Source organism: Conger conger, chromosome 9 (genome assembly GCF_963514075.1).
Source record: "Conger conger chromosome 9, fConCon1.1, whole genome shotgun sequence".
Taxonomy (NCBI): Eukaryota; Metazoa; Chordata; class Actinopteri; order Anguilliformes; family Congridae; genus Conger; species Conger conger.
The window spans coordinates 61450719-61467013 of NC_083768.1; the positions used below are offsets into that span (position 1 = coordinate 61450719).

The following is a 16295-nucleotide window of genomic DNA, read 5'->3' on the forward strand; positions in this document are numbered from 1 at the left end:
AGTAGATGCCAGGCCTGTACTGTGCATCTGGCCTGAAAGCCCCAGGGCAGCGTTACCATGGAGACGTGGGGACAGGAAGGCGCTGATGGAGCTCTGCGTGTGATGCCGCAGCCTGGTCTGTGTGAAGCTCAGGGCCGCAGGAATGCTGTAGCCTGTAGGGGGCGCCAGCGGGTTCAGCAGCTGGGAGATGGAGCGGGGCAGCCGGACCTGGCGCACAGGACACTGCCTTCACCAGAGAAACCAGAACCAGGCCCAAATCACACTACCTCCATCCAGGGCTGTATCCCAATCAGCCTCCTAACAACAGTTTCCTCAAAATATGCGCTGTCTACTAATACTATTAGAGTGCATTATTAGTATGCAAACAATATTTTGCATAACAATAATAATGAAACCTATGCTTGGGAAATATACTCAGCAAAACCCAGGAAATAAGGACATCATCTTTGGATTTTAAGTATACTACATTTAGAGAACATTAGCCTACTTAACTTTCTCATCCAATATACTCTACAACTATACTCAGCAGAAGGCAAGTGCGCGGATCTCGCCCTCACCGGTTTCCCCCTCCTCCTGAGGTGTGCGGTGTCCAGCCACACGCCGCAGTCGTGCTGTACGCTGCCCGGGCGCCTGGGAGTCTTCATTATCCACACGAATCTCAGAAACACGAGCCTCACGTTCGCTCGCTCGCTCCTGCGGTTAACGGGGAAGCGAGTTAGAGCTTGGCTCGCGGGAGCACCTGCCATTTGAACAGATCACGTGATGCAAATTAAGCCGTCCAAAGCCTTGCACCAGAAAAGTAACAAAAGTTGAAAATGATTCATACGGATACATAACACACTAAAACGTATAGCCTATCACAATAGATCTAAACAAGCGCTTCAATCAATTTTGAAAATGGTTTGTGCTTAAAAAATAATTAATGTAGTCTAATAAACAACCCATAGCTACAAAATAACCAGTCGGTTTGCTAGTTAGCTAGCTAGGCTGAAGTTAACCAAGTTATATCCCGCTTGCCGAGTAAAAAAGACTCTGGTCCTCCGCTTACTTTGAAGTTTTCCTGCTTTGAAGAGCGGAAACTGCTTCTTCTTCTTCTTCTTTTTCTTCTTCTTTCTTAACTTTATCTTTAGCAAACACAGCAACGATTTATTTCAATAAAAATTCGTTGTTAAATATGAATCTAACAGTAACTACACTGCCTTCTGGAGATTTACATCATTCCCGCCAGGAGAGTTCTCCTACAGCTGTTCATATTGCGCCTGTTCAGAATAATGAACCGAAGCCTAGCCGACGTAATTTACCACGACAATTATACTGCAAACTTTTGTGTTTAAAGTATCGATATTGAAACCGACTTCTCTGAATTCCAGCTTAAATACGCATTTTAAAATCATTAAAACATTGACGATAAAACAGGCACACCACTAGACAGCTTATGAACGGCAGGAAGTGATGTATTTAGGTGACGGGTTGTGTTTGTGGTTATATTAAAATTGGACAAGAGGTGAGTCTGTCATTATTTATCCGTTTAAAGTAGAACGTTTGTGGAATAATTGGCTCGCCAGAATATGTATTTACCGAAAGACAGCACAGAGACGTTTCGTTAAATCTGCGTCACGATCAACAAAACGTTTTACAGATGCTAAGCAGTTAGTATTAGCTATTATTAGCAGGCAGGCTAACTTAGCTACTTTCGTTTAAAGGTAGTCAAAGATAATCCACAACTAAGACACTGGTGTTCAGATACCGTGTTATGTTCATTCTCCTGTTTTATAATAAACCCTTTTTAGCTTTTGTTTATAATTAAGAATGTCGCTACCTAACGTTATTAATTTATCTGGCCATAAAACCATGTCGTAAAGACATTTGTAGTTGGCTAACGTTGCAGTGAGATTGCCATGTCACTGCTGACCTAGTTTCAAATGATTATTCTGTTGGTTTCTGTTGGAGAGGGGACACGGGACTGTGGATCATGTACGGACTGTGTGAATGTAGATTTGTAATAATGGAAACTATTAATAGGAGATCTGTACTTTGCTGGTGTTCAACCAGCGTCAGACATCCTCTGATTCATTTTTGTTTCACAGTTTGGCTGCGTCACCATGTTTCACGGAATTCCGGTCAGCGCAGGTATGGGCGGAGGTGAGTTTACTTTCTTCAACCTGAATAATAAAAAGGTCACATGTACATAATGGTTCCTCATTTAATTTCTACAATATTTGACTCGAGTGCGCTTAACTTGTGATATATCAATAGCAAAATAATCTGAATGAACAAACCTTTTCAAAATAAAATAATTTACTGTAAAAAAAGTGTATGTAAATCTTAATGTAATGTATATGAATATAAATTAATCTTAAAACAAACAAAACTTAATATGATTGAAATGGAGATTTCATATGTTTTCTGATATTTTTTCTAATTTTAGTCCCTGCCAATAAACCTGAACTCTATGAAGTAAGTCCTTTCTTGTGACCTGTGTGTGTGTGTGTGTGTGTTTCTCTCTCTCTCTTAAAGAGCAAGCCATTGTCATGTATTCTCTGGGCGAAAGTTTTTAAAGCCCTGTGCACTTTATTACATAATTATATATTTTTTCTTTTATGCAGGAAGTGAAGCTGTACAAAAATGCAAGAGAAAGGGAAAAGTAAGTGCTCCTGAAATGCAATGTTCTGGCAGGTGTGATAACATTAGTGCTGTGTTCTGGCAGGTGTGATAACATTAGCGCCGTGTTCTGGCAGGTAGGATAACATTAGCGCTGTGTTCTGGTAGGTAGGATAACAGTAGTGCCGTGTTCTGGCAGGTATGATAACATTAGTGCTGTGTTCTGGCAGGTATGATAACATTAGTGCTGTGTTCTGGCAGGTATGATAACATTAGTGCTGTGTTCTGGCAGGTATGATAACATTAGTGCTGTGTTCTGGCAGGTATGATAACATTAGCGCTGTGTTCTGGCAGGTATGATAACATTAGCGCTCGGTTTTGACAGGTATGATAACATTAGTGCTGTGTTTTGGCCGGTATGATAACAGTAGCGCTGTGTTGGCCGGTATGATAACATTAGTGCTGTGTTCTGGCAGGTATGATAACATTAGTGCTGTGTTCTGGCAGGTATGATAACATTAGTGCTGTGTTCTGGCAGGTATGATAACATTAGCGCTGTGTTCTGGCAGGTATGATAACAGTAGCGCTGTGTTTTGGCAGGTATGATAACAGTAGCGCTGTGTTTTGGCAGGTATGATAACATTAGTGCTGTGTTTTGGCCGGTATGATAACAGTAGCGCTGTGTTTTGGCAGGTATGATAACAGTAGCGCTGTGTTTTGGCAGGTATGATAACAGTAGCGCTGTGTTTTGGCAGGTATGATAACAGTAGCGCTGTGTTTTGGCAGGTATGATAACATTAGTGCTGTGTTTTGGCCGGTATGATAACATTAGCGCTGTGTTTTGGCAGGTATGATAACGGTAGCGCTGTGTTTTGGCAGGTATGATAACGGTAGCGCTGTGTTTTGGCAGGTATGATAACGGTAGCGCTGTGTTTTGGCAGGTATGATAACATGGCTGAGTTATTTGCTGTGGTGAAGACCCTGCAGGCGCTGGAGAAAGCTTACATCAAAGACTGCGTGACGCCCAATGAGTGAGTAGCCCCTGTCTGTTTATGTCAACGTGTGTGTGTGTGTTTGCGGCAGTGCTGATTGTGTGATTGACTGTTGTGTTAGTACAAATTTGTTAATGGCAGGTGTCTGTCTTGATTGACAGGTGTCCATATTGATTGGTTAATTCCATAGGTGCTTATTGGTTGATTGATGTGTGTTGTGTAGGTACATGGGTCCTGATTGGTTGATTGATGTGCGTTGTATGGGTACACGGGTACTGATTGGTTGATTAATGTGTGTTGTACAGGTACACTGGGGCCTGCTCCAGGCTGCTGGTTCAGTATAAAGCTGCTTTCAAACAGGTCCAGGGATCCGACGTGGGCTCTATCGATGACTTCTGCCGAAAGTACAGAGTGAGTCACACACATCAATGCATATGGACGCGTACTGCATGCTGGTGATGATGCTGATGGGATGTTGTGAGGAATGTATGCTGTAAGATGGGATGTTGTGAGGAATGTATGCTGTAAGATGGTAAGATGGGATGTTGTGAGGAATGTATGCTGTAAGATGGTAAGATGGGATGTTGTGAGGAATGTATGCTGTAAGATGGGATGTTGTAAGGAATGTATGATTTCAGCTTGACTGTCCTCTTGCCATGGAGAGGATCAAAGAGGATCGACCAATCACCATCAAGGATGACAAAGGCAACCTGAACCGATGCATCGCTGACATTGTTTCTGTGAGTGACTTCAGTCCTTGTGCCTGTTCCTCTGTGTGAGTGAGTGTGAGAGTCTCATGTTTGCTCTCTTGCTTTCCTGTAGCTTTTCATCACAGTTATGGATAAGCTGCGTCTGGAGATCAGGGCTATGGATGAGGTAATACACCTGCTCTTACACCTGTATACGAGTTACACCTGCCCTTACACCTGTATACGTGTTACACATGCCCTTTCACCTGTATACGAGTTACACCTGCCCTTTCACCTGTATACGAGTTACACCTGCCCTTTAACCTGTATAAGTGTTACACCTGCCCTTTCACCTGTATACCTGTTACACCTGTATACCTGTTACACCTGCCCTTTCACCTGTATACGAGTTACACCTGTATACGAGTTACACCTGCCCTTACACCTGTATACGAGTTTTACACCTGCCCTTACACCTGTATACGAGTTACACCTGCCCTTTCACCTGTATACGAGTTACACCTGCCCTTTCACCTGTATACGTGTTACACCTGCCCTTACACCTGTATACGTGTTACACCTGTATACGTGTTACACCTGCCCTTTCACCTGTATACGTGTTACACCTGCCCTTACACCTGTATATGAGTTACACCTGCCCTTACACCTGTATACGAGTTACACCTGTATACATGTTACACCTGCCCTTACACCTGTATACATGTTACACCTGCCCTTACACCTGTATAGGTGTTACACCTGCCCTTACACCTGTATAGGTGTTACACCTGCCCTTACACCTGTATAGGTGTTACACCTAACATATTTCCCTGTCTGGCAGGGAAATATTTTCTTGTAAACCAGAATAATTTACATCTTAATAAAAAATGCTTTTAATTGGGTTGTATCTATATGTTCATACTTGGTAACTGCTTTATAAAAGCAATAACCCACTCTGTGTGTCGGGCCGAGTAATGCCCCTGTGATAAATTAACTGTTCAGGCTGTGTCACTGATACATTACAGTAGTGTTTGTGTTCAGGCTGTGTCACTGATACATTACAGTAGTGTTTGTGTTCAGGCTGTGTCACTGATACATTACAGTAGTGTTTGTGTTCAGGCTGTGTCACTGATACATTACAGTAGTGTTTGTGTTCAGGCTGTGTCACTGATGCATTACAGTAGTGTTTGTGTTCAGGCTGTGTCACTGATACATTACAGTAGTGTTTGTGTTCAGGCTGTGTCACTGATGCATTACAGTAGTGTTTGTGTTCAGGCTGTGTCACTGATACATTACAGTAGTGTTTGTGTTTAGGCTGTGTCACTGATACATTACAGTAGTGTTTGTGTTCAGGCTGTGTCACTGATACATTACAGTAGTGTTTGTGTTCAGGCTGTGTCACTGATACATTACAGTAGTGTTTGTGTTCAGGCTGTGTCACTGATACATTACAGTAGTGTTTGTGTTCAGGCTGTGTCACTGATGCATTACAGTAGTGTTTGTGTTCAGGCTGTGTCACTGATACATTACAGTAGTGTTTGTGTTCAGGCTGTGTCACTGATACATTACAGTAGTGTTTGTGTTCAGGCTGTGTCACTGATACATTACAGTAGTGTTTGTGTTCAGGCTGTGTCACTGATACATTACAGTAGTGTTTGTGTTCAGGCTGTGTCACTGATACATTACAGTAGTGTTTGTGTTCGGGCTGTGTCACTGATACATTACAGTAGTGTTTGTGTTCGGGCTGTGTCACTGATGCATTACAGTAGTGTTTGTGTTCAGGCTGTGTCACTGATACATTACAGTAGTGTTTGTGTTCGGGCTGTGTCACTGATACATTACAGTAGTGTTTGTGTTCGGGCTGTGTCACTGATACATTACAGTAGTGTTTGTGTTCGGGCTGTGTCACTGATACATTACAGTAGTGTTTGTGTTCGGGCTGTGTCACTGATACATTACAGTAGTGTTTGTGTTCGGGCTGTGTCACTGATACATTACAGTAGTGTTTGTGCAGGCTGTGTCACTGATACATTACAGTAGTGTTTGTGTTCAGGCGGTGTCACTGATGCATTACAGTAGTGTTTGTGTTCGGGCTGTGTCACTGATACATTACAGTAGTGTTCGTGTTCAGGCTGTGTCACTGATACATTACAGTAGTGTTTGTGTTCAGGCGGTGTCACTGATGCATTACAGTAGTGTTTGTGTTCAGGCTGTGTCACTGATGCATTACAGTAGTGTTTGTGTTCAGGCGGTGTCACTGATGCATTACAGTAGTGTTTGTGTTCAGGCTGTGTCACTGATACATTACAGTAGTGTTTGTGTTCAGGCTGTGTCACTGATACATTACAGTAGTGTTTGTGTTCAGGCTGTGTCACTGATACATTACAGTAGTGTTTGTGTTCAGGCTGTGTCACTGATACATTACAGTAGTGTTCGTGTTCGGGCTGTGTCACTGATACATTACAGTAGTGTTTGTGTTCAGGCGGTGTCACTGATACATTACAGTAGTGTTTGTGTTCAGGCTGTGTCACTGATACATTACAGTAGTGTTTGTGTTCAGGCTGTGTCACTGATGCATTACAGTAGTGTTTGTGTTCAGGCTGTGTCACTGATGCATTACAGTAGTGTTTGTGTTCAGGCTGTGTCACTGATGCATTACAGTAGTGTTTGTGTTCAGGCTGTGTCACTGATGCATTACAGTAGTGTTTGTGTTCAGGCGGTGTCACTGATGCATTACAGTAGTGTTTGTGTTCAGGCTGTGTCACTGATACATTACAGTAGTGTTTGTGTTCAGGCTGTGTCACTGATACATTACAGTAGTGTTTGTGTTCAGGCTGTGTCACTGATACATTACAGTAGTGTTTGTGTTCAGGCTGTGTCACTGATACATTACAGTAGTGTTCGTGTTCGGGCTGTGTCACTGATACATTACAGTAGTGTTTGTGTTCAGGCGGTGTCACTGATACATTACAGTAGTGTTTGTGTTCAGGCTGTGTCACTGATACATTACAGTAGTGTTTGTGTTCAGGCTGTGTCACTGATGCATTACAGTAGTGTTTGTGTTCAGGCTGTGTCACTGATGCATTACAGTAGTGTTTGTGTTCGGGCTGTGTCACTGATACATTACAGTAGTGTTTGTGTTCAGGCTGTGTCACTGATGCATTACAGTAGTGTTTATGTTCAGGCTGTGTCACTGCTCCATTACAGTAGTGTTTGTGTTCAGGCTGTGTCACTGATGCATTACAGTAGTGTTTGTGTTCAGGCTGTGTCACTGATGCATTACAGTAGTGTTTGTGTTCAGGCTGTGTCACTGATGCATTACAGTAGTGTTTGTGCAGGCTGTGTCACTGATGCATTACCGTAGTGTTTGTGTTCAGGCTGTGTGACTGATACATTACAGTAGTGTTTGTGTTCAGGCTGTGTCACTGATACATTACAGTAGTGTTTGTGTTCAGGCTGTGTGACTGATACATTACAGTAGTGTTTGTGTTCAGGCTGTGTGACTGATACATTACAGTAGTGTTTGTGTTCAGGCTGTGTGACTGATACATTACAGTAGTGTTTGTGTTCAGGCTGTGTGACTGACATTACAGTAGTGTTTGTGTTGAGGCTGTGTCAGACAGTCATGTGATCGTGCACTGCTCTGATTGGTCAGATCCAGCCGGACCTCAGGGAGCTGATGGAGACGATGAACAGGATGAGCAACATGCCCCCAGAGTGTGAGGCCAAGGACAAAGTCAGTCTGTGGTACGTACAAATATTTACACACACATACACTAATGTCTCTCTCTCTCTCTCTCTCAGTGCAGTGTTAATGTCTCTCTCTCTGTCCAGGTTATCCACTCTCAGCACTATGTCAGCCTCTGATGAGCTGGATGACTCTCAGGTTCGGCAGATGCTGTTTGATCTGGAGTCTGCGTATAATGCATTTAACCGCTTCCTGCACGCCTCCTGAAAGTCTGGAGGTCCTCCTCTTCTGCACATTTCTCCTGTGTGGGGGTGGGGGTGGGGAGTGGGGGCAGGGTGTAAGGGTGGGGAAATTATAGTTTCTGTTCTGTAATCCAGTGCGGCGGACGTGTGGCCTTAGGTTGAATTTTATGACCTGGGCTTTAATTCCTCCAATGAGCATCTTCCACACAGCCCAGAGCATTGTGGGTATAATGGTGATGTCATGGACCTGGTTCAGCTGTAATCTTTCTGCTTTTTTAGTTTTACTTCAAAGAACCTAAATCACCGGAAACTGTTGGGGAAATGAGAAAGTACTTTGGGGGAAATGTATTTGTAAATCTTTAATTTACTCCATGTAGTATATTAATCAAGTGACTATTCTGTATGTTTTCGATCATAACCGTGTACATCATTTCCCCTGGTCCCAACACAAGCTCAGAAATGTTTGGACCAATCAGGCCTTGAGGAAAAGGACACACATTTTTGTGTTTTAATGATGTGTTTAGTTAGTGTTTATGAGCAGAATATTAATGAGCTGACGTCATGGAGTCTCTCTCACCTTCTCACTTCTGTATTTATTTTACCTTCTTTGTAAATAATTAAAGTTCATGAAAATGCATGTAACCTCTTTTTAGAAATAAAAACTACTAAAACCCTTTCCTTGTACGTGTGTCAGATTTATTTATTTTTATTTTTTGACAGCTCCTATAAACTATGCTGGTTCACTCCTGTACTTGGACACAGTAAGTTCTTTAGCATACACTTGCAGTCTGCAGATGGAGCTAGTGATTATTGAAACAGACAAGATCTGATTTCATCATTTACAGCAGAACTCGGCCCTTGCTGTGCGTCCCTGGTCTGCAGGGCCCAGTTAGTAATGCACTGAGACGCATGTTGGTCAAAACATGAAATGAGTCCTCATCACCATTTGGAGTATTTTCTGTCATTACACAGAGCTTGGGTCAGACTCCAGTCCTGGAGGGCCGCAGTGTCTGCAGGTTTAGCTCCAGTCCTGGAGGGCCACAGTGTCTACAGGTTTAGCTCCAGTCCTGGAGGGCCACAGTGTCTACAGGTTTAGCTCCAGTCCTGGAGGGCCGCAGTGTCTGCAGGTTTAACTCCAGTCCTGGAGGGCTGCAGTGTCTACGGGTTTAACTCCAGTCCTGGAGGGCCACAGTGTCTGCAGGTTTAGCTCCAGTCCTGGAGGGCCACAGTGTCTACAGGTTTAGCTCCAGTCCTGGAGGGCCACAGTGTCTACAGGTTTAGCTCCAGTCCTGGAGGGCCGCAGTGTCTGCAGGTTTAACTCCAGTCCTGGAGGGCCGCAGTGTCTACAGGTTTAGCTCCAGTCCTGGAGGGCCACAGTGTCTGCAGGTTTAGCTCCAGTCCTGGAGGGCCACAGTGTCTACAGGTTTAACTCCGGTCCTGGAGGGCCGCAGTGTCTGCGGGTTTAACTCCAGTCCTGGAGGGCCGCAGTGTCTGCAGGTTTAACTCCAGTCCTGGAGGGCCACAGTGTCTGCGGGTTTAACTCCAGTCCTGGAGGGCCGCAGTGTCTACAGGTTTAACTCCAGTCCTGGAGGGCCACAGTGTCTGCGGGTTTAACTCCAGTCCTGGAGGGCCGCAGTGTCTGCGGGTTTAACTCCGGTCCTGGAGGGCCGCAGTGTCTGCGGGTTTAACTCCGGTCCTGGAGGGCCGCAGTGTCTGCGGGTTTAACTCCGGTCCTGGAGGGCCGCAGTGTCTGCAGGTTTAGCTCCGGTCCTGGAGGGCCGCAGTGTCTGCAGGTTTAGCTCCGGTCCTGGAGGGCCGCAGTGTCTACAGGTTTTTTCAGGGTGTTCTCTGCACCAGTGGCTTATTTAAGTCATTTATTGGGTAAAGAATCCACATTCTCAAACGCAACAACACTGTTTATCCCACGACTCTCTGTGAACGCCGTTGAAACGCCATTGGCTGTGGTAATTAGAACCAATTTTCAACCAATGAGCTTCAATTATTGTACAGCTGTACGATATTTTGGTACAGAGTGCCTGCCGTCAACTGCATATTTTGAAATGTAAGGACTATAAACACAGAGGGCGAGTCAACATGTCAGTGGAGCTTTTTCAATGATAGGACGGGATTTACAATGGTGTTGTAACAATGTTTTGACACAAACATCTTACCTAGTGTACCTTTAACCGGGAGCTGGTTGAAAGGAAACTACTAAAACGTACACTGCTCCCCAGGGAATTCATTTCGATATCCACGAACCAATTGAGTAATCTGTTATTAGTTTGAATATCAGGGCGCTAGACCGTCTTCTTTAACCGGTTCACCTGCTTAAGTAAATTAACTCACTCACCTGCATTATAAAGAAGAGGGCATCCTTACACGCGGGTTAAAGCTGCGAGAATAGACTGCGCCGAACAGGTCTGTCGTGTTACAAGCGTCTCCAGGACGACGGAGGACTCACAAAGCTAACAGAAGCTGACTGTTTGCAACCAACGCAATCGGAGGACTCGGACTACAAGATCTGAACATGCACATATCGGGCGAGAGTTTAAAATAAATACTTGGATCGATCTGGTGGGAGAAAGTTTGGGATAGTACGACAAATAATGAAGCCTAATAGAATTATATCAATGACGGGGTTAAGAATAGATCGCTTGAAAGACAGTTTACGAACTGACTAAGCAACTAAAACTTAGAAGGTCAGTGCAGCAATTGGGGGTTGCCAAAGTAACTGGAACTGGCAAACACAAAGTGAGCTTTCATCCGCTTGCAGTCTGATTTAGTCAGTCTGTGACGAAATCTGGAGACCCGGTTTGTGCAATCTTTACCGGGCAAGGGGCGCTGGACCGACTGCGGCGTGGCTGCGTAGCTTTTCCGAGGAAAGACTGAAATAATGTATCTTCTGTTTCCTCTTAATTAATAAGGTATATTATTCATATAGTCAGTTAATGGATAGAACATTCGTTCTTCCATCCAATTTGATTGTAACTATATTATGTTCTGTCGTGCATTATCTCAGTTGTAGTCTTAGATAAATTACAAAATGAACATCTCTGAAGTTGAAGATCACATCTCGCAGAAGTATGACATAAAGAAAAGATTGGGGAAAGGGGTGAGTATACATTTCTGTTATTATATTAAGTGCTTATTAATTCTACAGCACTGTCTAATTTCGAAAATGACTAGTGAGATGAAAACTGGCCTGTATATACGCGTGTAGTGATTCAGTTTTTGGATGATCCTCCGAGAGGCCTGGTCACATGGGACTGAAATAAAGTTGAGTTTTTTTCCTGACTTTCAATTATTTGAATTTGTTTCAATTATTCAATCATTGTATAGTATTAATTGTGTTTTGATGCAGTATTGCAAGATCGCAGCATGCACACAGACATGCACACTCACTGACATGCACACACATGCACACTCGCACATACACACATGCACACTCACATGCACACACGTTCATGCACAGTCACACACATACTCACATTCTCACTCACACATACACGCACACACACTCATGCACACTGACACATACAGACACACACACACACACTGACACGCACACACACACACACACACACACAGACACACACACACAGACACATGCACACGCGCACACACACTCACGCACACAACACACTGACACGCACACAGACACTCTTTTTTCTATTGTTTTGGAAAGCACTTTGAGCATGATGTTATGAAAAGCGATATGCAGAGTTGTTGTTGTTGTTGTTGTTGTTGTTGTTGTTCCTGTTGAGAGTTGTTGTTGTTGTTGTTGCTATGGCTTGTGCAGGCCTATGGCATCGTCTGGAAGGCGGTGGACCGGAGAACTGGGGAGGTTGTTGCTGTGAAGAAGATCTTCGATGCTTTCAGGAACAGGACTGATGCTCAGGTCACACAGCCCTAAACACTGTTCTCTGATTGGCCTTTTTTTACTGTTACTGTTCTCTGATTGGCCTTTTTTTACTGTTACTGTTCTCTGATTGGCCTTTTTTTACTGTTACTGTTCTCTGATTGGCCTTTTTTTACTGTTACTGTTCTCTGATTGGCTCTTGTGGTTAATTCTACAGAGGACATTCAGAGAGATCATGTTCCTTCAGGTAAGAATCTACACACACACATAGACATGCATACATACACACACACACACACACACACACACACATAGACATGCATACATACACACACACACACACACACATAGACACACATACATACACACACACACACACGCGCACACATGCGCACAAACACATACACACACGTACACATGCACACACACACACACACACACACACATACACACATACACACACACACACATGCGCACACACACATACACACACGTGCACACACACACACATACACGCACACACACACACACACACACGTGCATACACACACACACACATACACACACACAAAGGCACACATACATACACACGCACACATACACACACACACACACATGTGCACACACACATACACACACACACACACACACACACACACACACACACACATGTGCACACACACACACACACTGTAGCTCTCCTCAAGAGGGTGTGTGTGTTTCTCACATTGCTGAAACTTTTGTAAAGGAGATGCATGTTGGATTATTTTGTTTTATGGTTGTGAGATAATCAAAGGCAGTAAAGTCAGCCTGGATGTTATCACTCCAGGAGTTTGGAGATCATCACAACATCATCAAACTGCTCAACGTCATTCGGGCTCAGAACGACAAGGACATCTATCTGGTGTTTGAGTACATGGGTAAGACACTCTGTGGGAGTTTGAGTACATGGGTAAGACACTCTATGGGAGTTTGAGTACATGGGTAAGACACTCTGTGGGAGTTTGAGTACATGGGTAAGACACTCTATGGGAGTTTGAGTACATGGGTAAGACACTCTATGGGAGTTTGAGTACATGGGTAAGACACTCTGTGTGAGTTTGAGTACATGGGTAAGACACTATGGGACTTTGAGTACATAGGTAAGACACTCTATGGGTGTTTGAGTACATGGGTAAGACACTCTATGGGAGTTTGAGTACATGGGTAAGACACTATGGGACTTTGAGTACATAGGTAAGACACTCTATGGGTGTTTGAGTACATGGGTAAGACACTCTATGGGAGTTTGAGTACATGGGTAAGACACTATGGGAGTTTGAGTACATGGGTAAGACACTCTATGGGATTACAGAGCATGTTTGGCTACAGGGGTACTTCGAAAAATAATATTCACACCTGTCAATAAAGTGTCCACCCTCCCTCAATGGTAATGCATTACAGTTTTTTTGATTGCTTAAACACAATTTTGGAAACCCTAAATTGGGCCCATTTTGTCAAAACACAATGCACATTCACACAACCACACACACAAGTAGCAGAACACCTCAGATGTAATGAAACTCCTCCCTCAAAACTGTACAATAATTTATAAAAACCCAATTTTGTCACCGTATGGCACGCGTTTCATATGAACCGTTTCTGTTTGAATCAGTTTCACACTGCTGTGCTCAATCTAAAACACTTTCAACATTTCTACTTTTCTAATGATATAGTTTGGGTTTGACCTTCAGAAATATTGTTAGAGTAAATGACATGAATATATTGACCAAACACAACACACAAGACCAGTATCCACACTAATGTACATATTTATTTCTACACATTGTCAGTGCAAGATGCACACTAGTATTTTACAATCAGAACACCACAGTCAACATTTGTGGAGACAAAATCCCTTCGCCTTATCATCTCTTGGCCTTATCTTCTCTTGGCTGAGCTGGATCTGGCCATAGTACCTCGGCCACATCACAGGCAAAGTTCTCTCTGGCCAGACAGCGAGGATGAATCTCCTTGCATGGCGAATCCATCCCTGCACAGGCCCTGCATCAATTTGGTTGCAGGCCTCCTCCATGGCTTCAATGAGGTGCACCCTGACATAGGGCTGGAGATCGTACACCTTCCACCGCCATGCTGAATGGGGTTGAGGAAGGGAGAGTATGGTGGACAGAAAATGGTGGATGCTGAGGAAACCAGTTTTGGACCAGAGCAGATCGGTGGAATGAAACATTGTCCAGACGATGTATCTCATCTGCTGTCCGGCTATGACGGTGTTGTGTGGTTTGTCTAAAGATGTGAATGTGAGCTGTGTTGTAAGGATCCAGGTTGGCATGGCGGTACATTTTGTACAATTGCAGCTCACACAACATGGCCAACCAATGTCGCTCAAATGTCATTTGATAAATTTGGTCTAACCCTAACCCTCGTCTTCTTCATCCTCCTCCAGGTCTACCGCTTCCTCCCCCTGCTCCTCTTCCTCCTCATCCTGCTCCCCTTCTACACCCTGCTCCTCTTCCTCCTCCCCTGCTCCTCTTCTACACCCTGCTCCTCTTCCTCCTCCCCTGCTCCTCTTCCTCCTCCCCCTGCACCTCTTCCTCCTCATCCTGCTCCTCTTGCTCCTCTTCCTCCTCTCCCTGCACCTCTTCCTCCTCCCCTGCTCCTCTTCTACACCCTGCTCCTCTTCCTCCTCCCCTGCTCCTCTTCCTCTCCCTGCTCCTCTTCCTCCTCCCCTGCTCCTCTTCTACACCCTGCTCCTCTTCCTCCTCCCCTGCTCCTCTTCCTCTCCCTGCTCCTCTTCCTCCTCCCCCTGCACCTCTTCCTCCTCATCCTGCTCCTCTTCTACACCCTGCTCCTCTTCCTCCTCCCCTGCTCCTCTTCCTCCTCCCCCTGCACCTCTTCCTCCTCATCCTGCTCCTCTTGCTCCTCTTCCTCCTCTCCCTGCCCCTCTTCCTCCACATTGTCCCCCTCTCATCCTCACTCTTGCTACGTTCCCTTCCATTTGGGTGTGGTTTTGGTTAGAGACCAGGTACACTCACCTGTTGGCTTTTCTAGTGCTTACGCTTGATTGATGAGTTTACAATTAAGCACCTGAGTGTCTGCACACCTGATGGCCGTGTTTGATTATTGGTTCATGGGTGTGGTATTTCCGGAGGTAGTGTTTAGAAATGGCAAAGAAGTGACACCATGTTAGATCTATGTGTCTAATGTAGAGAAGTTTGTTTAATGTTTTGCAAATCACTGTGTGTTGAGTTTTGCTAAAAGTGTGAGGCTGAGAACGTGCTTCTAGTTCCAGATCTGGGCTGAACTTTCACTCTGTGGAGTGGAAGGTTTCACTAACTGTGTGTTACTTTTGTTTAAGCAATCCAATAAAACTGTAACACATGCCTTTTTTGGAGCATTAAATTGGCATCAAAGAATTTGTGTGATTGGCTGCTGTGTGGGCTGTGCTGGTTGTTCCTGGTGTCTGATTGGCTGAGGGTTTCCCATAGAGACGGATCTACATGCGGTCATTAAGAAGGGGACCCTGCTGAAGGATATTCATAAGCGATACGTCATTTACCAGATCCTCACCGCCACCAAGTACCTGCACTCAGGAAACGTCATTCACAGGGATCAGAAGGTACTGCCAAATGCACATCTTTACTGTGTGTGTGTATAATGTGTGTGTGTGTGTGTGTGTGTGTTTGTGTATGTGTGTAATGAGTGTGTATGGTGTCTGTGTGTGTGTGTGTAATAGTGTGTATCATGTGTGTGTGTAATAGTGTGTATGATGTGTGTGTGTAACAGTGTGTATGGTGTGTGTATGTTTGTGTAATAGTGTGTGTGTGAGTGTGATAGTGTGTATGGGGTGTGTGTGTGTGTGTGTTTATGTAATAATTTGTATGGTGTGTGTGTGTGTGTGTGTGTGTATGGGGTGTGTGTCTGTGTGTGTGTGTTTGTGTAATAATTTGTATGACGTGTGTGTGTAATAGTGTGTGTTTGTGTAATAGTGTGTATGATGTGGGTATGTGTATAATAGTGTGTATGATGTGTATGATGTGTGTATGTGTATAATAGTGTGCATGATGTGTATGGTGTGTGTGTATAATAGTGTGCATGATGTGTGTGTATAATAGTGTGTATGATGTGTGTGTATAATAGTGTGTATGGTGTGTGTGTGTAATAGTGTGTATGGTGTGTGTGTATAATAGTGTGTATGGTGTGTGTGTGTGTGTGTGTAATGTG

At 44.2% G+C, this 16295-nt stretch overlaps 3 protein-coding genes across 6 annotated transcripts in view; 2 read left to right on the top strand and 1 right to left on the bottom strand.

Annotated features, from left to right (window-relative positions):
- The window catches only part of LOC133136539 (uncharacterized), a 4098-nt gene extending 2660 nt beyond the window's left edge, over positions 1-1438 (bottom strand). The window contains exons 1-3 of one of the 2 annotated variants that reach the window (XM_061254107.1): positions 1049-1438; positions 558-693; positions 57-207 (exon numbers count right to left, since the gene is read on the bottom strand). In XM_061254107.1, coding sequence (XP_061110091.1) covers positions 57-207; positions 558-644 — 238 coding nt within the window. In that variant the 5' untranslated portion in view covers positions 645-693; positions 1049-1438. Of the gene's footprint in view, positions 1-56; positions 208-557; positions 740-1048 lie in introns of both variants that reach the window. The other variant, XM_061254109.1, reaches the window with a different exon arrangement.
- On the top strand, positions 1431-8275 carry vps28 (VPS28 subunit of ESCRT-I). Of its 3 annotated transcripts, none has more exons than XM_061254110.1 (10): positions 1431-1504; positions 2088-2142; positions 2429-2457; positions 2607-2644; positions 3543-3632; positions 3899-4004; positions 4232-4333; positions 4416-4469; positions 7938-8029; positions 8117-8275. In XM_061254110.1, exons 2-10 carry the CDS (start codon positions 2103-2105, stop codon positions 8235-8237), a joined length of 672 nt encoding a protein of 223 aa, XP_061110094.1. In that variant the 5' UTR covers positions 1431-1504; positions 2088-2102; the 3' UTR covers positions 8238-8275. The 3 variants fall into 3 exon arrangements, with proteins under 3 accessions (XP_061110094.1, XP_061110096.1, XP_061110095.1); XM_061254112.1 differs by having other exon boundaries at positions 1472-1504; positions 2088-2130; XM_061254111.1 differs by lacking the exon at positions 1431-1504 and adding an exon at positions 1545-1649.
- Positions 8276-10701: 2426 nt separating this feature from the next.
- On the top strand, positions 10702-15690 carry mapk15 (mitogen-activated protein kinase 15; the record flags this gene model as incomplete). The annotated part of the gene is made up of 6 exons (XM_061256087.1): positions 10702-11136; positions 11232-11324; positions 12012-12110; positions 12289-12318; positions 12901-12991; positions 15560-15690. Coding segments are annotated over exons 2-6 (420 nt in total), but the record flags the coding sequence as incomplete, so codon positions are not given.
- Between the last annotated feature and the right edge of the window lie 605 nt (positions 15691-16295).